Raw genomic sequence first — 24,247 nt, forward strand, 5'->3', positions numbered from 1 at the left:
TCCCCCAGAAAAACTCATGACCACTTCACACAAGGTCACAGTTAATGACCCACTTAAATAGGGATAGGAAGAGTTGTAAGAGTTGTGACTAAACCATCTACTGAAGACCACCCTGGAGGATAAATGAGTCTCCTACCAACTTTTCTCAGACTGAAGAAGCCCCACGGATGAGTAGTGAAACATTAAGACTTAACAAGAAGGAAGTCCAGTTGCCATGAATCAACTTCCAGACACATCCCCAACACATGATCTATATACAGCTGCTGCTATAAAACAGTGTGGGGTGGGTACTGAACATCTAGTCCTGATACGTCACATGCAGGGGATTCATAAAGCAGAAACCTGCCCCTGCTTCTAGACGTCACCGCCACTAGAGAGGCTGGAGCAGGAGCAGGAGCGGGCAACTGTACCTCGACTGACACATACACAAACACGCACGCAGATGCGCACAGATCCAGATCATCTGGGGCGCAGGGCCGAGACATGCCATAATAACAGAGAGGCGTAACTGGGGGGTGGGGGGGGGGGAGAGCACGCCGCCGCACTGCGAAGCGGAGGAGCTGTGTTGCAGTCGCTCAGGAATGTCCACCGTGCAGCCCTGAGGAGAAAATGAAGCGCAAGAGCGAGAGGAGACGAGCCGAGTCGAGGAAAAAGCGCTGTGCAGCTCACAGCAGCTCAGAGGCGGAGCCAAGCTCTGATATTTACATTGAGATAACAGGTAAGAGGGTCTGCACAATGAACCCTGTCAACTTTAGACCTAGTTGCCAAATGCGTGGAGACGCACGCAGCAGGCTGCGCATGCACCAAACTGCGTTTTCAAATGACCAGGGTTTGTGAAAGCCTTGGATTTGTCTTTCTTTTTTTTAACCCTAATATGGCGACACCGCCTGTCCATTTATCGTTAATGCACCGGGTTGCGTCCGTGCACAAAATAGACACAACACAAACAGTCCAGTTTTGCTCTGGTGTTTATTTTAGAGCAGAAGTTGTTTTTTTAACGCGCTGTATGCGAGTTACCCATGGGTGCACACTGATGGATTCGGTGGATCGTGCATGTCAGTGAATGTGACAGTTAACCCGCTGTCAGTCTCTAACACTGATGATGCTTGTTTTATGATTAATGCTGTTTTTCCTGCACATCCTTAAGTCTGACGGAGGGAGGGTCGTCCAAGTGGGGATCACGCATGTGATTGGCTGAGGGATCGTCCTAGCAACGGCTTGAGCAGCGGCCCCGGAGCCTATCGTGTGCCTCATGTCGAGAACTTTAAACTGGAGGAGGCGGGGCAGCGCTTGACTGACAGCTCATTCGTCCAATCATATAACGCCGTGCATCTCCTGCAGCCAATAGCGTTCCACGGCACAGCCCAGGGGCGGGGTGAGGAGCAGATCTTTTTTTTTTTTTTTAGCGGAGTGCGCACTCGCACCTCCTCTTCCACTGGTAACTTTCTCTTCTTCGGACAGGCACGTAAAAGGAAAACGACGCCTTCTTTTGAAGCAAACCATTTCTTTTTTTTTTTTTTTTAAATCGACGCTTTTAAGTGAGATTTTTAATCTCCGCGCACATCGATTCCGCGTTGGTTTTACTCAGCATGCGCCACTGCGCGTAAAGAGAAGCAGCGTGTTCAGCTACGTTTCCTCCGAGCGTCATGTTTAAAACTGGGGGCAAAATGACCGCGGACGATGTTTCGCCAAGATGCATTGAGTTCGTCAAGGGTAAGTAGCCAGAGAAGACGTAAAACACGGAGTAGTAGACGAGGATGGGCTGGTTTGGAGGAGACGAGAGACTCAGAAGTAATTACGCATGACCACAGCAAGTAACTGCCTCTTTATTTCCTCGCCCTATCCCCCCCCCCCCCTCACCCCCTCCCACCTTCGTCCAGATCAACTTTATTTCGCCATACTTCGACAAAAGATTAAGAGCACAGCTGAACGACACTGTTTCTGCATAGATGAAGAACTGGCCTATGAGAAGTAAGTGTGTTTTTGACAGACCTGGTTTGCTGGTTATTGCAGAATTGTCATTTTGAATGGGCCATGCATCAAAAAAAACACACACACACACACATCCTGGTGCAGGTCATCTGCAAGATCTGCTTAATCCGTAGTGGTGGTGCAGCAGGTTTGCACATTGTTTAGCTTTGATTGCGAAATCTATTAAGTTAAACCTAATCATCACATTGAGACTGGTTACTTCTAGCCTTTCTGTGCTTTGTCACGTTGCAGTTGCTAATAAACACGTGACATAAGAGCATTTTGGTGCATTTAAACAAGGAAATTGACCATTTAACTGTTGGAAGAAGTCCAGATGACTAGAGCTGCATTAAAAATTCAAGGTAAATAAAACAAATCAAATCAGTTTTGGAGTTTGCCGTGGAGGGCGGGGCTTTTTCAATGTTAGATTGGCCACAGGGGAGGACACGACTGACCTTTCAGAGCCATTTTTTGTGGCAGGTCAAAAAAAAAAAAGACCTAGTCTCTGCAGCTTTTTGTCCTGTTCTGATTGACCCACTCTTGCACCAAGAGCTTCCAAATATAGTCTTTACTTTGTCAGTGTTTTTACTATGTCAGTCTGAGGTAGCAGATTCTATCTAGTGAAACTTCCCCAGAGACCACAGCTCGTTGCATAAATAGCCACTGACACTCTTTCTTCTTCTTCTTGTCTCTCTACCTCTCTCTCTCTCTCTCTCTTGCTCGCTCTCCCTCTCTCTCTCAGCTTCTATGCGGACTTTGGTCCCCTTAACCTGGCCATGTTTTATCGGTTCTGTTGCAAGCTGACAAAGAAGCTCAAGGTAAAGTAAACCTCTGATTTTAATTGCACCTCCTGAAACAGGGAATGGGAAGAAAATCCAGGTCAATCAATATGTATTTAAACTTGCAGTAGGTAGACGATAGTTGATTGTATGCATGCTTTCTTTTTACCATTTTAAGAGGTTTCTGTCCTTTAAATGAAGAACTGACTTTACCTTTTCGTTTATTACTGCAGGTTGTTTTACCACTTCGCATAAATAAATACGGCATCACATCTCAGTTCATGCTGCTGCTGTTATTAATGTATTTTCACAGGCCATCACAATCACGAGGAAGAAGATCATATTTTATACCTGTGGAGACCAGAAGAAACAAGCCAATGCTGCCTACCTAATAGGCTCATATGCTGTAAGTAATATACAAACACATATACTAAATGTGACCAGTGATTTTAAATAATGATTGAAAATGTAATAGAGGCATTCTTTGACTGGGTATTTGTATTTTGAAGGTGATGCATCTAAACATGTTGCCAGAAGATGCCTACAGTCTGCTTGTGTCAAGGAATTCGACGTATATTCCATTCAGGTAATGGCTCATTTATATAAATATAATAATATATAAATATCTCATTTAACTGATTTCTTATTCAGGCAGCTGACAGTGAACTACAGTGAAACCACGGCATGGTTTCAGTATCGAGTAGTCTGATATTGCATTTCTATGTTGAACTGTGTTTGTGTTTTATAGAGATGCCTCATTTGGAACCTGCACCTACAATCTAAACATCCTAGACTGCCTCCATGCAGTTTACAAGGTACATCATTTTAAGATTTACTTGAGTAAATCTTTTTCCTTCTCGCTGTGTCATGCTCCTAATGAAATTAACTCACTCTAAACCATTTTTAAGGCTCTGCAGTACGGCTGGCTGGACTTCTCTAACTTTGACGTAGAAGAATATGAGCACTATGAAAGAGCAGAAAATGGAGACTTAAACTGGATCATTCCAGGAAAGTTCCTTGCATTCAGCGGGCCTCATCCAAAGAGCAAAATAGAGAATGGTAATTGCGAAGCACCATAAGAAAATTTGACCTCATTTGTACACCCACAACCTAAACTCACCAGCGAGTTGTTCCCCTCTTACCTCAGGGTATCCTCTGCATGCTCCCGAGGCCTACATTCCTTACTTCAGGAATCACAACATCACCGCTATCGTCCGTCTCAACAAGAAGATGTATGATGCCAGGCGCTTTACAGATTCTGGCTTTGAGCATCATGACCTGTTCTTTGTGGATGGGAGCACACCGAACGACTCCATTGTCAGGAAGTTCCTCAACATCTGCGAGAACGCAGAAGGAGCCATTGCTGTCCACTGCAAAGGTAAGATTTTCTGCACCCTGCATTCACACTGGTAGGAATGAACATGCAGTGTGCTGTTTATTACATAATTAATGCCACACCACTCGTTTTTTCTTTTTAAGCTGGTCTGGGGAGGACGGGCACATTGATTGGCTGCTATATGATGAAACATTTCCGCCTGACTGCTGCAGAGGCCATTGCCTGGATACGCATCTGTAGGCCGGGGTCGATCATTGGGCCTCAGCAGAACTTTGTGGAAGAGTAGGTGTTCACTGAGAGAGCATTTTCGAACTGTCACTGGTGTTTAAAACTGAAATATTTATTGATAGTACAGTTATGTGCAAAAGTTAGCACCCCTCTTTTAACTCTGTGGGAGTTTTGTGTGTATTAAACATAATAATCTTTTTTGTGGCCTTTAAAAACAGTCCACATCATAGGGTCTTCATGTGAGGACTGCTCTGCTGAGAAGTCTTAAAAATAAAAGTGGTTGTGGTTTTGCAAAAAAATGTTTTGTTGAAATTTTCTAGGAAGCAGAACAGTCTGTGGGCAGAGGGAGACGTTTTCCGAGAGAAGATGCTGAATGAGCGAGAGAACGGCAAGATGGCTGTAACCAGGATCCTGTCTGGAGTTGATGACATAACCATTAACGGGAGCAACAAGAACAGGGCATCCAAAAAAGAAGCAATGGAGCTGGTGAATTTTGAAATAATCCTTTTGCCATGCTGTCATTTTTTAAAGTACCTCTGTAGGAAAAATGAGGGGAAAACATCTAATGTACCACAAGGATCCACTTTTACCTATCAGTGCTTTTTTGATTTTACAGTACAATGATGAAGAGGAGAGGAACGGACCTACACAGGGTGATAAACTGCGGGCCCTGAAGAGCAAGAGGCAAGCCAGGTCGTCTACGGGCTCACTGTCGTAAGTACTCAGGCAACCTGCAAGTCACAACATGCATCACACTGACATGTTGTAGTATTGTAAAATGAGCGATGCCTCTCCTTATCAGTCTCATGGATCATTACACACCTACAGTAGTGCTTTTCAAATCATGAGAAAGTTATGATTTGAAAAATTGACCAGGAAGGATTTATGTTGTTGCTGTTGTTGTTTTTGTTGTTGTTACATTTTAGTTGATGAGCTTTATCCCTCCCTTACTGTTTATTTAGAGTAGTGAGTTGTGCTTTTGTATCAGGTTTTAGGCATGGCACGTCCCTTAGAGCTGCTCCCCTTACCCATACCATGGCGATTTAATGCTAACAACAGAATTTTTCTACGAGTTAAGAGATGAGGCAACATCCCCATAATGTGTCAATAACTCTGCTTTTGTGCCCTCCTCTGTTTTTTTTGTTTGTTTGTTTTTTTTAGATTAAATGCCATCACCTGGAAATATGCAAGTGTAATATAAGACATCCCATTTTCATTAATAGATGAACAACGGGTTAAAGAAATGGTTGGCCAAACACTAAGACACAGGGTGAGCGTCATAGTTTTTAGAGGGCTGAACTGGAATTACCTGATACACAATCTTCCAGAAAAAAAATGTTGTTGATGGTTTGATTTAGAAGGGCATAAAAGATGTGGAGTTAGCTTAATTTATAGATGACATCATTAAGCTGTAAATTGTCTTTCAGTTATAAATGCTGAAGGGACTATTTATTATAGAGCTCGCTAGTCACTACTGTACGTCATTAGAAGTGGACCACTGACTTAGTCAAAAGGATTTGAAACAGATACATTTAATAGTTTAGAAATCACATTATGATTGACATTTTTAATTAAATAAAATCTCCAGTACTAGATAGTGTAGGTGTATTACAATTCAAGACTACAGTGCCTGTAGCACTTTAAAGCAATGGGCTGTACTTAAAGTGATTGTACATTGTGGTGCATTAGATGTAAGCTGTTGCTTAAAAACATACATTTATTGCATTAGTGTCTAATAAAATCTGACCTATGAATGAAGGCAGCAAAGTGTTTGTGCTACACATCTAGCATGGGAGCGTGTAAATCAGCAGTCAACATAAAATACTATGCCTGTATTTTTCTATAGGTCTTCCCCCTCCATTGATTGAAGTACACTTTCCCAGTTTGACAATTAAATACCTGTCCATATGTTAATATCATATGGGATGTTGTATGTCATCGCTTTGCAAACGTGGTCATTTAGAAGTGTGTTGTAATATATATTTGTGTGTAACAAGCATACGTACAGCTGTAACATGTGACCAGCTGGCTCTATGAAAGCTTTATGTTCAAGCAAAAAATAAATCCACATCATTTATACCCATGTAAATCAAGCTGTGGGAGGTTGTGTGTCAGCGTGGCTGAGAATGGTTGACTGGCCTCTGCCAACGTACCTATGGCTTTGGCTTTTGTTGTCCCATGTCAGGCAGGTGGTAGTGTTCTGCTGCAGTCTCATGGGTACGGTCTGGCCGATGTGTTGCCTGCCGTTCAAAAGATAGCAGGGAGAGGCAGAGGGAGTGGGGCAGATGGAAAAACAGAGAGGATGTGAGGTTTTGTATAATTGAGGTAAGTGCATGTCACTTCCTTTCTAGCTGACATCCTCCTCCTGTAGACGTGGTTGCTATGCCAGTGAATGGTATGGCTAACGGTATGGCTGATTTTTAAAGTTGTTCTCTTTTCCTTGTTTTCTTTCCTTTCTTTGAATGACTATGGTGTAAAGTGGATATGCACTTAGTGAATGCATTACATTACACGCCTTTCATCGTCTGCCTCATGGGCCCCCCGAGCTGCTCTGCTTTGATGTCAACGGTTATCCGACATACCCTTGGAGTTACAGTGAGGCTCTCAAGTTGAGCCTGCTGTACCTGTTAACAGCAGCACCAATTATTCAACTAATCACGGTTTTACATGAGACCTGGATTAGTTGAATTCACTGTTTTAGCACTTGGCTTGCACTACTGACTGGTACTTTTGTAGAAAAAAAATCTCGATCCTTGTTCTTATCTGCTGTAGGTAGTCCCTTTAGTGTTTCAAGTAGCTAACGTGTCTATTTCACTATTTAAATTGTTGGAAATTGTCATTAGTACTTAGCCGTCAAAATCATCTTTATCTTTGGTTGAGGTCTTTGATGAGTTTAATTAACAGTTGGAAACGGTAAATGCCTCCTGATCCTCTTTCTAATGTAAAGGATTATAAAACACGAGCTTCTGGGGAGGTAGGAAGATGAAAATAGGTTGTTTAACAGTCTCAGGAAGCACAAGGCCATATACCTTATTAGTGTAAGTGTTGCCCATCTGGCTCCACTGTTTGTTTCATTATGTAACACCACACTGACTTGCAGGAACGATTACAACGACGATTACAGGAAAACTTTTCATCTTCTCTGCCTTCTCGCGCATGGCAACAGGCATGAAAGCCTCGGTCATGCACGCATGGACATGCCTCTGTGTTTAATCTGTGTTTGTGTCTAACATGTAATTAATGTTGGGCCGGGTTCATTGTCAATTGCCTGTTGTTCTTCCATTGCTTTTGTGACTGGATCAGTGTACACATAAAATCTGAGCTTTGTTTACTCTCTCAGATTTCCATCTCTGCCAGCGTCTTTGGAAATTGTCTGCTTTTGCTAATGGATACTGCAATTCTTACTAGCGAAACACTTTTGTTATGAAATATTAGAGCCTGACTGTTACATTAGCAGGCTGATAACTGTCACAAGTAGCTGAAATTGCAGTACATTCATTTTAATAGGCTGCGTTAGCTGACATCTTATTAAATACTGTGCTTGTTTTCATTTAGTGGCTATAATGTCACTTAAGTTGACCATTGACAATGTGTCTGTCAATCTGCTTCGTCTGTTAGTTGTCAAATACTTGTATTTGTTACAACTCTTAAATGGTCAATGTCCTCATTGTCAAATTTGTCTTCGTCTAAAACAAAATACCAATGAGTATTTTATTGGCTTTTTGAACACTCAAATCTGTATTTACTTCCCAATTTCTATATTTGTCATGTTTTTAAGTAAATGCTGGTATAGTGCTAACACATCAGAGGAAAAGCAGAACCAAATTTGCTGACTGGCACTGCTGGATGCAAGGCTCAATGAAAGGTATTTCATCTAATCCAGTCCCAGTGGAAAAGCACAACATCAGAGGCTTTGTGTCCTGCCCGGACGTCTCTTGTCTCTCCTTCCTTTTTTTCCGTTTGCTCTTGTTTTTGGATTTGTCCTCCTTTCAGATGGCTGGTAGCCATGCTGCTCTCCTCCCTGTGTAGCCTTGCCCTGTGGTGGATTGTGTATGGCTTCCCTTCTTCCATCTTGCATTTCTGTATAGACGGGTTAGGATTTCAATGAGTTCTACGGCCCGTCAGCCCCCAAAAAACCTGTCCTGCCCCTTCGTTCTGGAGCTCTAACTGAGAATGCTGTAAGTGAGCCCCATGTCTCTTTAATTCCCACCCCAAATCAGAAAGTTGTTTAAAATCATCCTCTTGTTATGTTATACTTTCTGTTAGCACAGTAAACGTAGAGCTGATGAACAGAGCCAGATTTTGCAGATCTTCATCAGAGGCTCCTGCCTCGTCTTTGTCACCATTTTTCAGTACATCGTGATTTTGTGCCATAGACTCTTCCCATCATCCTGTCATGTTTAAACACCATGCTTTGCCAGCCATTGTGTTGATTGAAACACTAACTGTCAAAATTAAAACTCCTCTGACAGTTCAACCTTCTTGATTTAAGGAAAAAAAAAAAAAAACAGCGATAGAAAAATCAAATCCATCTTTAAGCTTTGTGCTGCCCCGCTGGCTTTTTCTAGTACTTCCTTGGCTTTACTAATCCTACCTGGCTGCTGAAGCTGCAGTAATGATATGTGCACAAATCTAAAGTTACCAGTTTCTTTTTAAAGCCTTCTTGCTCATGTCCATACCGTCTCTCATCTTTCTCTCAGGACTCTCCATAAATTCATATTAGTCGTATTTTTACTGTCATGTTACCTGTGTTTTCACAGACAGGAAGAAAATAAGATTCACACCAGGTCATCGTCACAGTCTCTGAGGTAAACTCAGCAGTGCACATTTACAGTGACATGCACACTTTCACAGTGACCTTAAATCATGGCCAAGCCTAATCATGACAACTGTCTCCTCTGCAGCAGGATCATTCTGCAGGCCAGTGTTCAGGGCTGTAGGACCAGCACCAGCCCCATGGCTCTGTCTGACCACTTGGACAGCAGGAAGAGGACCAGAACCTCACTGCCAGCCAACGGTGTAGAAGCGAGGTCAGTGACTGGATTTGACAACAGGTGCTAGTTAACCTAATGTTAGCCCAGGTGTATAATCAGGGAGAGCAACATGAAAACTAAAGGGTAGCGAATGGATTATGAGCTTAGATTATAACAGCAATAGATAGTCATAGAAATGTTTGTAGAAATTGACAAGACTAATGAGCACTCGGTGAGAAACATGTTTTACTTTTGTTAAAAAAATTGACATTTTAAAATGAATGTAACGAAGGCGCAGTAGTGTAATTGTGTATGTGTGTGTGTGGAATAGACACAGTTGAAAAGCAGCCAAGAGGCTATAGCCACTCATGGATCCTTGTAGAGTAAATTAACAGCTTCCCTTCTGTCTGCCAGCTCATTGTGCCACACCAGACTGGTCAGGTCCCTAGGCAACTTGCATGTAGTGGCTGGCGACAGAGACCCGATGTGTTGTGAGCCATGTGGCAGCCGTAGAGACACAGCCAGTGCCACAGCCAACACAAGCACTCTCATCAACTTAAACATGGCGCAGGTCCACTTGCAGGCAAGCTCCCGCAGACCAGTCTGAGCCATATGGAGACTAGAGCTGCATTTACACCAACAGCAACAAAGTTGTTTTAACAAAATTAACTCTTCTTTGATGAAGAGCAGAGCTCCTCTGTGCTGCCCGAACAGGATCCATCATATTTATGATTCAGTTGTTTTAAAATGTTGTTTGGGCAGCAGTGGGATCATCAGATCTGTGGGTCAAAGTTAAAGATCCTTTTATTGGCGTTGCTGTAAATTCAGCTGAAATCCAGAGGCTTGGTTCTCTTATTTATTTATTTATTTATTTATTTATTTTCTTCTTGAAATGCTATGTCAGGGGCTATGCCATAATCGCATAATTTAAGTAGGCTGGGATGCATCAACAAGGATTAGGTGTTTAAACAAATTCAAATTGTGGTTTTGATGCAAATTATTTTCATTTAGAGGTTTTACATAGTTCTGAATTAGTATAATTTCATTTAGAGCTCACTTGTCAGCATTTTGATATGAGAGTTCAGATGAATCCACAAGTCTAAAGGGCAGTGGGCTGTAGGTAGCCTGGAGAAGAATTGGTTTTAGAAGAGACATAAGAATCAGACTGGTCACATTTACCAAAATACTCAGTTTATTTTGCTTTTCTTATTTATTTATTTTTTATCCTAAGACGAGAGTAAATCTATGAGTTGATATTGTCAAAAAGGTGAAGCGTAACTAATCAGAAGAGAATTCAAAATGTAATAATTCTAATATTAATCCTTTTAAACTTTATTCTTACTAAGTTGGCATGTCAATTATCAAACATAGTTCATTTTCAGACAGGGTTAAAGGAAGCTGTTTTCTCTAATCTTAACTTTTAAAAAAAAGTAATGCGGTGCACCCCAGCCACAGTTGCTCTCCACGCATGTGTTGTACTAACATTGAATAAGGCCTTCTATTGTCTGTGACTAACACTGGCTATGTTCACATTACATGCTGACGCACATGAAAGTGTGGAGAAAAAGATCTCCATATTAGATCTGGAACACTTGTACATGTGATCCTAGATCACAGTCAGATTGGAAATGTTTCTTCTTCCTTTCCCTCATTTCTTGTGGCGTGTGTGTTGTCAGTTGGCGTCATTCAGTGTCGCCACGTCACAGCACAGGAACGACAAACTTGGAGAGGAGCACCAACAAAGACGGTAGTCGGTGCAGAGATGAGACACTGATGAACTTTGTTGGACACACAGTATTTTGACAAGCAGAAACAGAACATAGACCTGAGCAGTCGTTAAGGAGATTGATTGAAAGTGATTTGAGCACCACACTGCACACATGCATTGATGTGAACCATCAACACAAACACTGGATCTGACTGAAAAATGAGGTGTTGTAAATGATGTATGTAATGTGAATGTGATTTTGCCAACCAAAGCTCCACCTGCCTCAGTCTCCATGCTCTTTTCTTATAAATCTTGCATGTTTTCTAAGAACAGTGGAATAGTGGATTGGAGGATGACTGGCTATAGCTTCTTTGGACTCTGCTGCTCACTGTGTCTTCTGCCTCTGTAGCCTTGTCTGCGTCCTTTAATGGTGCTAATATGCTGTTTATTTCCTTTCTTTTCCCCCTCTTTTATATTTCTGACATGCAACAGACGCACTGTCTCCAAAGGGCGTAAAGTTCACAGCTCTTTGCAATCAGTTCGATTTTCCAGGCTATGGTATCTATCTCTTCACTTTATTTATGTAATGCAAATGGAATGATTTTGCATCATTATGCTGATTGCATGAATGAAGAAATTTAATTAATAGTACTGTGCATATTAATGCTGACTTGTTGTTTTTGATTTCTTTAGTCACTCCATACCCAAAGCTAGAGCTCCTCTACTTCGGTGAGCCTGTGGATCTGGACAACATGAGGACTTTTACATGAAACCCATTTTTTTATAGAGCTGTATTCCTCTTTTCACTTGATTTTTTTTTAATTCTAAGAAAGAGTTTAACTGTGATGTGACATGTACATGATTTATAGATTGATTACAAGTCATTTTACCAGTTAGGGCACTTTGGTTTTATACTTTTTTTTTTTTTTTTAATCACTGCTTTATGAAACAGTTTGTCATTACATTGTTGGCTCCTACATACTCAAGCATGCAGTAGCAAACAGATGACACCACATCTAGAGTGGCATGTGAATGTGTGAATCCAAAGTGAGCACTGTGCTGGTGTATCAAGTCAGATTCACTCATTTGTATACATTTAACCAGGAGTTTGGAATGAGATCTGCTCTTGGCCTTCCAAAGCTAAAAGTCTGCCAAGTTTTAATTGACGGTTCCATCTTAAAAATAGTACTGTGCATATTTGTACCTCCATTCTTAATGTGGCTTGTCTTTTATCCATGTCATTTGCCTCTGAGCTACTGTATTTCCACATTGTAAATATGTCAACATTTATTTTGTAAATATTTTGTACTGTTTAATCATGCTATAAAATAATCAACGGTCCTGATGGGGCCACTTGTAACTCATGTTCCACTAAAGGCATTAGCTTGAAGCACAGAGTGATTTTGTTTGTTTTTTTTAAATAAAAATGTAATCTTCAATATATCTCTAGCTGTTGTGTACTGTCACAGTATTTAACTATTCTTGATGTTGCACAAGTTCTAAGGAACAAAGCCACTGTCTTTATGCCAAATAAGACATTATCCTGTCTTGCAGAGCACGTTACATTACAAAAACAACAGTACTGAGCCAGTTATTTACTTCAGAATACAGGTTCAAGGTAAACTTGCAAAAGCATTTATTCTCAACAAGTGAAATGTAGAACAGTGTCTTCAGTGCAACAGAAAATAAATCGGGTACAATAAAACCCCAAACCCTAACAGGAGAAACATGAAAACTTTTCCAGCAAGTGTTAATTAAGTGCAACCAGTTATCCCCACGGGAGGTAAATGAAGACAAGTGTATTCAATCATCTTCCTGTTGATAGAGCTGGGAAGTCTTCTGGGTCATCTGGGTTTGGAGCCAGCTCATCTTCCTAATAGCAAAACAAAACATTATACAATTGATGTTAATGTTAATAGAACTTTCTGCTCTGGCTGGTAAATTATCTTCATTACATTTTGCTTATTTAATGGCTTTCTAGTGGTTAGTCATGTGGGTGTGCACGTGTAGTTTCTTTACCAATAACCAAAGAAAATCTCCGTCTTAAACGCAGATAGCGAACAAGTTCACGTTTATCTGCAGTGAGTGGTACAAAACTTTATTTTTAATTGTTCCTCTATTCTCTATGTCCTCTATTGTTCCTAATGGTCCCACTTTTTGAAGCCAATATGAATCCATCCTTAGCTTCACCCGAGAGATGAGAACCTACCCTTTCCAATATGGGTTTGGCTCTCTCTGGGCGACTTGTCAAACCACCTTGTGCTCCTCTTCCCCGACCCCCACGACTCGGACGTCCAAGACTCCCAAAGTTTATGTCCAGAAGGGAGGTGATGTCATTCACAGACCTACGGAGAAAATTGCCTTCATCCTCCATGTCCTCCACAGTGCCCTTGATGTTCTGAAAAGAGAGGAAAACATTAAATAAAATATATAAGAGATAATAAACCCAGTTGCCTAGTTTACACGTTTTAGATTTGAATAAGCATGTTACATTGAAACATCACTGTAAGAGGACGCTTACAATATTGCTGAAGTAATGCAAGTAATGACAGTTTCCATAAAGTTCAAACGTCCTCACCTCCACGTGCTTCGACTGGTGAATGACCTTGGCTTTGGAGGGAATTTTGTTCTCGGCTTTGCGGATATTAAACTCCGCCTTGGGACGACTTATCTCCTGCAGAGCCTTCCACTCATCCAGAGTCATCTCCATGGCAACCTGGACCACCATCTCTCCGTCCTCCTCTTCCATTGAGCTATCATATTTGCCAGTAAATCTATCAATCCACTTAATTTTACCTATAACATTGTAATTTAGTACGACACTAGATTAAATAAAGAGATTCTTCAGTTACAGGAAAAAACATTGGGAGCCAGTGAAATTAAATGCATCACTGCTGCTACTCCACTTGAAGACATTTGAAGAGATGACATTTGAATGTCATATTGGACCCCTTGATTTAAGGCAGAAAGTTTTGACTTTGCTCAGTCACCAATCTTAACACATGATGTGCCCCTCTGTCACTCACCGATTTATATTCTCTTCATCTACAGGCATTTGGGAGTCCTCCGATTTGACTGAAGCATCAGCAGTCACCTCCATTAATTCACTTCACAAAAGAGGCACAGACAGAAAGAAAGGGTGTGTATTGCACCAAAGTGTAGAGGGATTAACACATATGGATGCTGCTGCTTTGCACCAAAGCACTACAGATACGACAGACGCCCAGCACAAGAGCTGTTGTTAACCAGAGTTCATTCACCTTGCAGCTTCTTCAACACAGCCCCAGTTCCAGGGTCCCCTGCCTCCTCTCTTTTCCTCAGGGGAGATGCCTCTACAACAGATGTTGGAGAAGTTGTCAATACACGATTATGAGAGGAGATCAACATTTTTTAAATGGACTGCTATAAGAACAATAATGCTTACGTTCCATTGTGTCGATCATATTCTCTCTTGCCCCTCAGGTTGAAGTTGTCAGAGCTTCTTGTGTATCCACCACCTCTTGCTCCTCTCCTTCCTCTGACCCCTCCTCTGGCCCTGAAGTCAGACTCTGCAGTATAGGATGGCCTGGGGAAAAGGTCGCATTTCATTCTTATGGCAGCACATACTTTTTAAACCCAGCTGTTCCTGCATAGTATAGTTCCAGTTAGTGCTTGTGTGTCTTACTTACCCTAGGATTTTAACAAACAAGTAACATTTAAAGTTTAAAATTGTGAATAATTAAATGTTAACCAACATAAAATTAAGAAGCTAATGGTCAACTTTTCTTGAGCAATAAAAGTTGTTTTAATTTAATCATTAACTTTAATGTTAAAGGGATGAATATCATGTCTTTCAGAAGGCTGCAGGCTTGTTTCAAATGATGGAAACTCAGGTGGAAATTCCCATTCTGCATTAAAGTAGTGTCTTATTGAAACTGTGTGTTCAATGGACATTTGCAGAATGTGGAAATTATAATGCAGCACTCTGTTGAAAACTTTTATAACATACTTAGGAATGGAAAACTCCTGTGGGTACTCTTCTTTCTTGGGTCTACGCTCCCCAGTGGCAGTACGTGGTTGTGGTGGTGGCTGCTGCTGCTGGTGCTGCTGCTGCTGCTGCTTACGGACTGGAACCAGAAAGTGAGGTAGTGAATTCATCAACCGTGTTTCAACAATGCTAATAAAACATTTTCTGTCCGCTTAACAAGTCCCACACAGATCAAGTCTGAACTCTGCAGTAACCAACCTCAGTTGAGTACAACAATATAAAAATGATCACATGTAACAACAAACCACACAGTTGTAATTGATGATGATGATGATGATGATGATGATTACAGTTAGAAGGTGCATGTCGACCAGATTTGTTGGCTTGAGAACTCATGTCACTTTTGGGAGCCCATTATACCTCCTGTTCAAGATTCAACTCAACAGAAATCTGAAGCCAAAGGTAGCCCTCAGTTCCTCCGTGAGATGCGTAATGCGAGTTAATAATGAAGGAATCTTACAGACCACTTAATTAGGAGAATGTGGGACAGTGAGTCAACACAGCTCAGTGGGAACCCATCCTGACAGCATGCCCATGTGCTCCACAGCCCTGCTGACCGTGCACAATCAGTAGCTGACAATGCCTGAGCTAACTCTTGGCTGGACTGTCCAATCTAGAAATGGTAGCATCAGCCAGAAACGTTTTGCGTTCGGCGCGTCTGACAACGCAGCCAAACGCGTGCGGCTCACCTGGAGCTGGCTCTTGAACGTCCGAGGCAACGGGGACGCGTCTGTCCTTCTGGGTTTCCTTCTGGCCAAGTCTCTTCGGCTTGCCTTTCTTGTCCTCCTCGTCCTTCTTCTTCTTTTTCTTTTTCTCCTTCTCCGTTTCCACTTCGTTGATCAAGTCGAAAGGGTCTGCGTCGTCATCCAGAAGATCCCCGAACCTGTTCGCCACCGCGCAGCCGAAGGCGTCCGGCAGCATTTTAGCCTGTGTACGATGAGCAGAAGGGCAGGATTGAAAAGCTGCTCCCCTGATAATGCATATATATATATATTTAAAACGATAAACTGCACAAATACAAGTCAGGACTCCACCGTTTTCCTGTCCAGGTTCAGCAGAAAGGAGCTGCAGACGGCGCTTTAGTTCCCGAGTGAACATCCATCACATGCGCGCAGCAGCGTCTCCACACTTTTAAATGTTTGCAGGTGTGGGGAGCGGCGAGGCCACGCCCCTCAGCTCATCAATAGGCCAATCACCAATCAATATTTATGACGTAGACGTGGCTCAAGTCCTCTGCAAATGCTGGAGGTTTATTCTCTGCTCAGTCAGGACGGGCTGCTCCAGTTGGCACAGGGAGTCCAAGTTACTATTTAACCTCGACAAATGACTGTGTGACATTCAGGGATGCGATCGTTTTTATTTTAGAGCAAAAGAAATGGCATTGGAAAAATTAAAGTGAATATATAGAAATTGAACTATATATAGATAGGCTACTATACCATAAAGAAAGCTATTTCTGAAAAAGAGCTGATCTGCTGCCAAAAAGACGCAAAGGAAAACAAAAGGAAAAAGCTGTCAAAGTAAAAAAAAAGAAATTCACAAAGCGTTGACCATAATAAAGAGTTCACATAGAATAAAACAGATGGACAGAGGTGAGGCCAAAAATATATGGCAGAAAAAGAGGAAAAAATATATATATATATATTTTTTTTTCATTTATTTTGAAAGGGAGGAAGTAGGAACTGTTAATTACTCAGTCACACAAAATCAGAATCAGCTTTATTGGCCAAGTTTGCACAGGACAAGCAAGAAATTGGATATGGTCTGACTCCGTTATTTGTACCCTCTGGTTGCATGAAACATTAATTACTTACATACTTAATTGCAATTATTCACATCATGTACAGCACACTATATCACATGGTGTCCTTGCTTTATGGGATGGGACAGTTCAGCTCAGACGCAGCCTGGGGGAAGAAGCTGACTCTGTGTCTGGTGGTTCTGGTGGCTATAGCTCTGTGGCGCCTGCCAGAGGGGAGGAGCTTGAACAGTTTGTGTGCAGGGTGTGTGGGGTCAGCAGTGATACTGACAGCCCGTTTTCTGAGTCTGGACCGGTACAGGTGTTGGATGGAAGGAAGCTCAGTCCCAATGATCTTCTCTGCTGACCGGATCACTGCTGCAGTCTGTGCCTGTCCTGCTTGGTGGCTGAACCAAACCACACAGTGATGGAGGTGCAGAGGACAGACTGGATGATGGCGGTATAGAACATGGTCAGCAGCTCCTGGGGCAGACTGAACTTCCTGAGCTGTCTCAGGGGGGGGGCAGGCAATTCTTCCTAAAGTCCACTGTCATCTCCACAGTCTTGAGCGTGTTGAGCTCCAGCTGGTTCTGACTACAGAGGCCACAATATAATTTACTAATCGTAATTAACCAGTCAGAAGCAGAAATCTCAATATTTAATTTAGCCATTTAAGCAAGTAAATTTAATTGGTGCTTTTATTCTGAAAGGGAGGAAGTAGGAACTGTTAATTAACAGTCACACAGTATTATTTACTAATCCTAATTAACCAGTCACAAGCAGACTATGTCCTTGTGTATGGGGGTTGAGGGGGGTACAGATAAGCTGGGGATCGAACCCCTGACCTCTTGGTTGGTGGTCACCCCTCTGATCACACGATCTGATTCAGCTGTGTGTTGTTAGCAAGGAAATGCTAACAGAAACCGGCTAACTGAAGTGCTGAGTCACAGCAGTTTAAAGCGAATCGGACCTCTCAATAAGAAACTGTTTCTGGCAAAACCGTAAATCCTATTTCTAAAAAAACATAATTATCTGAGACAGGAGACTTTAGTGAGTGGCCTGTGGGAATTATATGTTTGAGGACTAAAAATTGTGCTGAGGGGGGACTCCCATCACTCCGAGGCTCACAGAGAAACATCTATTTGTCTCTTAGCTTAGACAGATACCTTATCAGAATCAGAAAAAGTATAAAACATACAAAGAAGCTGACTTAAAGGGAAAAAGTTGAAAGTCTAAGTTAAACCTCTCATAAAAGTGATGATTATACTATATATTTATTACCAAGGTCAGCGTAGGTGGCAGAGTTGTGTTGGAATGCTTTAATGAAATGTTTTTTCTTATACTTTGGCTACCCTATTTACATAAAAGATGAGATATATACTAAAGTTATCTGTTTTTGATTTAAGTGCTCATTAAATAGCTTTAGTTTTTATGTCATGGCACAATCTGAAGATATTCTATTAAAGCCTAGTATTACAGCGTGCACTGAACTGTACTCTATCTAAATATTTGCTTCAGACACAACCTAATCATCCAACTTATATGTATAAAATAACATTAGAAATGTGCATATATGATCATACTGTGATCCGGTTAGTTCTCAGTATCAGATCAGCCTACATGAAATCTAATTCATCTGTCAGACTCACCAGCAGCCTGGTATTATAGTGAAACAGCTTCACCTATTGGTAGGAGCACAAAGTCTGCAGTGTCAGTGCAGAGGGGTTTACTGGATGTACTGGATGCAGAGGTCACAGGATGCTATGGCTGCTGTCAATTATACATATATGAGTGCATGTGGAGAGCACACCTACATTACAATGAAATCCTAATTAGTTTGAGTTGACCAAAAATGGCCAATTGGTTTCAGCTTCTATCTATTTTAACAATGAAACACCTGTTTTACAAATGTTTAAGCTAAACATCAGCATCAAACTTCTTGAAATTTTCACATGTGAGGAGATGATGCTTTTCTTGGTCACGCATGATGCTAAACCGAATGTCTTGGGGTTATAACAGTAAAACAAACAAGACATCATATACAAGAAATGTAAAGTTATTAACATTTTCAACGATTAATTCAAAATAAATCAGGACTGTAATGTAAGCAGCAGCTACAGCCCTAATAAATCATAAATGTGATTGATGCTGTCTGTGTTGATTCATTTTATTTGAAACAGAGAAAGATTATTTGGTTAAATGTTGTTTTGTTCTTATTGTTTTTACCAGATTACACCGATTTCACGCATAAGGACATTTTCAAATAACGATCAGTTTCTATTCCTGTTCCTTCACACACTACACCCTTTGTTTAGGTGATCATTACGCAATTTTGGCGCCTCTGGGCCACCATTTCCTTTCCCTTTAAACTGACCGAAAGGTGTAATAACATAAACAGACTCCTCAGCGCGGGAACGAGCCATCTGCTCCTGTGCGCTGCAAAAAAAAATTTAACCGCCCTTCTCTCTGATTGGTTGCGACGTGAGCTCTGCTCGTCTTGATTGGCTAATCTCGATGTCGGCGTGCAAGAGCGCGTCGAGTGTTTAAATCTCATTGGACGAAAACGTCTCGGCCAATCGCTGCGCGCACCAGCCTCTCTGTCGCGCAACATTGGCCTGGAAGCCTTGCTAGATTGTTCCATGTGCATGCCGCTATTGGCTGATTAGGGCACGTGGGATTAAATCCAGGAAGCCGATTGGTCAATGAGCTGCTCGGGCGCGATTTTGCAACGCGGGACGACGCTACAGTGGGCGCACACAGTCATTCGGACGACCTGCTGCGCCCAGAAGGACACTCAGCGCCTCGTTCAGGTCTCACTGTGTCCTCTGAGGATACTTTGTAGCAAAGAGGAGATCCGACATTGGTTTTCTTTCCTAGTTCCTCTTTGGAAATGAAGGACATATTCACTCCAGATTGAAAAGGCGCGCTACTTCTCGCTATTTTTTTTTGTTTTTTTTAATTAGCAAGTCGACTGAAAACTTTTTTTATTTCAGTTTTACTGTCGTTTGCGGCTAACGCTGCGATTCTGACACTCATACAATGGCCGACAACAAGCACCCGCATGTTATTTTCTGCGACGAGTCGCCCAAAAGGGTTTTGGTGTCCGTCATCAAGACCACCCCGATCAAACCGAGGAAGGCGGATGCTCTGACGCCGACCAGCCCCGGTTTCAGCGACTTCATGGTCTACCCGTGGAAATGGGGGGAGAACGCCCACAATGTGACACTGAGCCCGGGCTCATTGAGCGGGGCTTCGTCCCCTACCGGGACCCAGACGGCCAGAGAAGCAGACACGGCTCCCTCACCTGACCAGATCAAGGTATAAAGTTTATTCTAGTAGTTAAATAGAGTAGAGCCTGGAATGAAAGTAGTGCAAAGTGTACAGATCGATCCTAAACTTAGGATCTTCTTGTGGTTGCTGTACTGAAAGGCTACAAGTCTCCTTTAGTTACATCATTTGTAATTAATAGGAACTGTGTGTGTATACGCATACATTAGTAGTTATAACTACTATTAATCACAGCAGGCCTCGGATGTTAGACTGTATGTATGATGATTGACCAGTCCACCCCGAGTCGTCATAGAGGTTTATTACACTCTAGAGACAAATAGCTGTTAATGTGTTATAATAGCACTACTTATATAGTGGCACACTTATGTTTGGACTCAACGTTAGCATGAGGCTGAGATGAGATGAAGAGTCATTTAAAAAATCGCCCGCGCATTAGGGTGTAGCCTAGTGGATTTTAAACCCCACTTACTTCCTGGATGTGGAGCAGCTGCTCACACATGACGTGGAGCAGCGCGCCAAAAATGTAACCGGATGTGAATAAATTCTGATCGGGAAAGAAAAAAATAAAAAAAAACGTGCTACAGTGTAACACGTGAGCTCATCAGAGGAAATGTGATCGATGTGATCGCTGGTAAAACTACTGTGCACTGTACTGTGCTATTTCTCAAGCAGAAGCACATATAGTGTGTAATAAACGATCTGTCAGAATGAATTAAAATACACTGAACTTGAGTAATATACCCTAAACATATTGGATCCTGAAAGTATGAAAGCATTTTGTACTCATTTGACAAATTAGACCTTGGATATAGTAATCTTTCTTCTTGTTGCTGTTTTGCTGATAGAAAAATTTGATCTTATTGTGTTCACTGGGCCAATGTAAACACTGTGTATCCCTGCTGTCAGGATGGTATCCGCCGAGGCCGTCCACGAGCTGACACTGTGCGGGAGTTGATAAGCGAGGGGGAGACCTCATCCAGCCGTATCCGCTGTAACATCTGCAACCGAGTGTTTCCCCGGGAGAAGTCTCTCCAGGCTCATAAGAGGACACACACAGGTGAGCGGGGCAACAAGCTGGGTGGATTGCTAATGAATGAAAGGTGTAATGTATTGGCCTACTATAATGTAACAAAAGGGTGGGGGTGTATTAACAGTATGATTTACTTTCTCACATTACCTGAAACAGAGAAGGTCATGTAGACAATAACCAATCAGTAGCATGGTAAATAAGAAGAGACATAGACATGAAGACAGTAGTGTGACTGATGTTACGCACGTGTGTATCGATAACAGTGCAGCGTCTTAACGATAATCTTTTAACCCCCCCAGGTGAGCGGCCCTATCTATGTGACTACCCAAATTGTGGGAAGGCGTTTGTCCAGAGTGGTCAGCTGAAGACGCACCAGCGGCTACACACTGGGGAAAAACCCTTCGTCTGCTCAGAGAAAGGTTGGTAAAAAAATTGTAGATGAATACTAAACATTGTTGTCGTTTTGTTTTTTTTGCCAGGCAACAATGTCATAGTTTGTGACCTTGTAACTTTTTGACACTTTTAGGTACTTTCCAGTGTTCAGTTAGCGTAACTCACTGGAGCTTAACTGGCCATGTTCTATTAGAAGTGTTTGGAAAGTACCAGAGAAACACAACGAAAGTGGACAGTGTGACTGTGTTTATAATTATATTTATAAAGTATGCCCGATCAGAATCGATGCTATGTAGTGAGATGTATTTATGTGTGCTATTTTGTTGTATTAATGTGTTTTCACGGCAGTACACAGGTCACACATTTCTTTCTCACACATGTTGCTTTCTCTGCAGGATGTGGCAATCGATTCACACATGCCAACCGTCACTGCCCCAAGCATCCTTTCTCCCGTCTGAAGAGGGAGGAACCAAAGGAAGGCCTGGAGAAGGCCCAGTCTGTGGACAATAAGGCTGTGGCAGAGTGGCTGGCGAAGTAAGTGAAAACAGAGGACTGGACATGCTGTTGCTCTCAGCAGGTGATCGGAGCCTTTCTGCTCACATTGTATATTTATGCACTCTTCTCTGTCCTTGCAGATACTGGCGAACCCGTGAGCAGCGTGCCCCTACAACCACCAAGGTGAAGCCACAGGGCAAGGCGAGAGCAGAGGACCAAGAGCAGCAGGATCCCATGGAGTTCCTCCAGTCCGATGAAGAGGAAGATATGGCAGAGGAGGAGAAGGGCAACCAGGGAGGAGCCGCCAAGCGCCGCCTACAGGAGCAACGAGAGCGTCTCCATGGTGCTCTGGCTCTCATCGAGCTGGCTAACAACCTGTCTGCCTGAACACCCACCCACTTCCTGATCCCGGACTCCCGTTCCTTGATCCTCATATCTCCAGTCCCAAACCGCCTTCCTGCAGTTTGTGCTGTAGCTAAAAAGAATCGTTCACAGACACAGATCAATGACTAGTTTTGTTTGTTCAGTTGTGAAAAGAGCTGAGATCAGTGTTAAGGATGGTATCGTCCCCACCCATCCCCATCCACAGCACCAGGAAGGCACAAGCTAAAGCACCTTATTCAGCTTCTATTTTATCTTTTAGGCTGCTATAATTGTAGATTTGATTATATGAAGAATGTCTCTCTCTCTTCTGTCTTCTAAAGGCAAGGAAAGAGTACCTATTATGTTTTTAATTTGTTTTGTTTGCACTTTGATGGTAACGAGTTTTTAAGTATATTGTGAGTGTAAGAGTGTGTATGACTGATGTATATATGGATTAAGCTCAGATGGACAGAATGATGCAGGGTGTGGTCAAACATAGGAAATGTTAAGTCGCTATCTGACTGTCAGACAGCCTCTCGCCACGCTCCCAGGTTTCATCTCTAGTGTTGTAAGCACAATGCCGCTGGCACAGACAGTAGCGGTAGTGGAAACGAACTGAGAAAGGTTTCGATAATTTTAGCCTCACTGATGTAATTCTCTAAGAAGTGGTGAGCAAAGGTGAATGAACTTAGACACAGTCAAGGGAGCTGGACGTGTTTGACATTTGACATTTTACATGTGAATGAGAGGTGATTATTGCAAGCCTAATCCAGATGACTGGTCAGGTCGGGCATAAGCTTTTCCTAAAACCTTTACACATTTGCCACTTGTTTCAGTAAATGCACTTGTCTGACATTATTACACAAGTGTGGGAGAAATATATCCTGATCCATCCAGCTACTATTTTCTAGATTCAGTTGATTCAGTTTTACACATTCAAAAGGTCAGTTGTTTTTTTTTTTTTTTTTAATTTACATTTTTTAACAGCAGCAACTGTTCAGATATACTGCAGGCAAAAAAAAATACTTTTTCCAGTCGGACAGGAAATGTTTTACAACTGATGCGAGCCATCTTTTATATTAAAAGGTGTCAGACCAAGAAATGAGACAAGTGTAAACTAGATTATTTGTATTTCACCATACTTTTCTTCAGACTGACATTTTGTTCATTTTTTGAGAGCGTTTAATGTATAAAGGGAACTTCACCTAAAATAGCCCCAATTGTTGCTTATATTGAGACATCCCACTGATTTTGAAGAAGCACTTACACTTACTTTTGAGTCTTGGATTAAGCTTGCAATGCACTGAAGATTAGGTTACTTTTATGGCACCTGTTTTTCATAAACTGGTTTGTGTAGTGCTGGGTTTTTTGTTTTATTTGTTTGTTAGTTTTTTTTTTTTCTTTTCTTAAATCAACACTACATCCTTCAACACTGTATGTCGCCTCTCATAACTGCCCTGTGCTTCCAGCACCAGCAACCTGTCACTCTGTCACTATCTGTGATGTCTGAATTTGCTTAATGACATAAAATTGAGTTGAGGTGAAACTGGAAGTTAAATGTTGATAATCAAAACACCAAATGACTTATTGTACCCAGTTATACTATATTTCAAAGCATTTCTAACCCTTAGTTTCTTTTGTGGTCTGAAAAGATTATGGCGTTTAATATATTCACGTTGTGTGTGTTAGACTATCGAGTGTGCACAATTTACAAAGAGCTTTTTGAAGTTGAATTGTAGTACTTCAGTACTTTTCCCACTGCTAACATGCTCCATCAGTTTTCACGTTTGTGACGTAAATAGAGTGATCCCGCTTGCTTGGTAGACATTTTATTACACATTTTCTTTGACAGGCTGTCCATACTGTTATCTAATTGTTGGTTTTCAATAAACATTCACTGAACCAGACCTAGAAC

The 24,247-nt window shown here is 41.9% G+C and overlaps 3 protein-coding genes across 10 annotated transcripts; 2 read left to right on the forward strand and 1 right to left on the reverse strand.

Moving 5' to 3' along the window:
• Positions 1-521: 521 nt before the first annotated feature.
• On the forward strand, positions 522-12,438 carry cdc14b (cell division cycle 14B). 8 transcript variants are annotated; one of them, XM_026343250.2, is made up of 16 exons: positions 522-718; positions 1,881-1,971; positions 2,714-2,789; positions 3,064-3,156; positions 3,260-3,336; positions 3,499-3,565; positions 3,659-3,809; positions 3,898-4,128; positions 4,230-4,368; positions 4,635-4,800; positions 4,931-5,028; positions 9,075-9,122; positions 9,219-9,344; positions 9,702-9,870; positions 11,488-11,553; positions 11,689-12,438. In XM_026343250.2, exons 1-15 carry the CDS (start codon positions 610-612, stop codon positions 11,509-11,511), a joined length of 1,665 nt encoding a protein of 554 aa, XP_026199035.1. In that variant the 5' UTR covers positions 522-609; the 3' UTR covers positions 11,512-11,553; positions 11,689-12,438. The 8 variants fall into 8 exon arrangements, 7 of the variants coding, with proteins under 7 accessions (XP_026199035.1, XP_026199038.1, XP_026199040.1 ...); XM_026343253.2 differs by having other exon boundaries at positions 610-718; positions 9,222-9,344; XM_026343254.2 differs by lacking the exon at positions 522-718 and adding an exon at positions 1,399-1,713.
• Positions 12,439-12,594: 156 nt separating this feature from the next.
• Positions 12,595-16,174, reverse strand: LOC113150800 (intracellular hyaluronan-binding protein 4-like). The gene is made up of 9 exons (XM_026343502.1): positions 16,057-16,174; positions 15,712-15,949; positions 14,984-15,101; positions 14,420-14,560; positions 14,256-14,327; positions 14,022-14,102; positions 13,574-13,748; positions 13,205-13,393; positions 12,595-12,868 (listed from the first exon to the last, which is right to left on the reverse strand). The coding sequence occupies exons 2-9, from the start codon at positions 15,941-15,943 to the stop codon at positions 12,803-12,805; spliced, it is 1,074 nt and encodes a 357-aa protein (XP_026199287.1). The 5' UTR covers positions 15,944-15,949; positions 16,057-16,174; the 3' UTR covers positions 12,595-12,802.
• Positions 16,175-19,536: 3,362 nt separating this feature from the next.
• On the forward strand, positions 19,537-24,246 carry znf367 (zinc finger protein 367). The gene is made up of 5 exons (XM_026343504.1): positions 19,537-20,078; positions 20,958-21,108; positions 21,381-21,500; positions 21,870-22,008; positions 22,110-24,246. The coding sequence occupies exons 1-5, from the start codon at positions 19,800-19,802 to the stop codon at positions 22,354-22,356; spliced, it is 936 nt and encodes a 311-aa protein (XP_026199289.1). The 5' UTR covers positions 19,537-19,799; the 3' UTR covers positions 22,357-24,246.
• The last annotated feature ends 1 nt before the right edge of the window (position 24,247 follows it).

This window comes from Anabas testudineus, chromosome 9 (assembly GCF_900324465.2).
Source record: "Anabas testudineus chromosome 9, fAnaTes1.2, whole genome shotgun sequence".
NCBI classification, from domain to species: domain Eukaryota; kingdom Metazoa; phylum Chordata; class Actinopteri; order Anabantiformes; family Anabantidae; genus Anabas; species Anabas testudineus.

What these genes read in the sequence shown, in the direction of transcription:
- znf367 (XM_026343504.1), top strand. Translation starts at nt 19,800, where the DNA reads ATGGCCGACAACAAGCACCCGCATGTTATTTTCTGCGACGAGTCGCCC. An exon ending in CCTCACCTGACCAGATCAAG is followed by an intron (nt 20,079 to 20,957) that starts GTATAAAGTTTA and finishes CCCTGCTGTCAG; the next exon opens with GATGGTATCCGCCGAGGCCG. An exon ending in TCATAAGAGGACACACACAG is followed by an intron (nt 21,109 to 21,380) that starts GTGAGCGGGGCA and finishes TAACCCCCCCAG; the next exon opens with GTGAGCGGCCCTATCTATGT.
- cdc14b (XM_026343250.2), top strand. Translation starts at nt 610, where the DNA reads ATGAAGCGCAAGAGCGAGAGGAGACGAGCCGAGTCGAGGAAAAAGCGC. An exon ending in CATTGCTGTCCACTGCAAAG is followed by an intron (nt 4,129 to 4,229) that starts GTAAGATTTTCT and finishes TTTCTTTTTAAG; the next exon opens with CTGGTCTGGGGAGGACGGGC. An exon ending in AAAAAGAAGCAATGGAGCTG is followed by an intron (nt 4,801 to 4,930) that starts GTGAATTTTGAA and finishes TTGATTTTACAG; the next exon opens with TACAATGATGAAGAGGAGAG.
- LOC113150800 (XM_026343502.1), bottom strand. Translation starts at nt 15,943, where the DNA reads ATGCTGCCGGACGCCTTCGGCTGCGCGGTGGCGAACAGGTTCGGGGAT. An exon ending in TGTGTTGAAGAAGCTGCAAG is followed by an intron (nt 14,103 to 14,255) that starts GTGAATGAACTC and finishes TCTTTTGTGAAG; the next exon opens with TGAATTAATGGAGGTGACTG. An exon ending in CCAAACCCATATTGGAAAGG is followed by an intron (nt 12,869 to 13,204) that starts GTAGGTTCTCAT and finishes TTTTGCTATTAG; the next exon opens with GAAGATGAGCTGGCTCCAAA.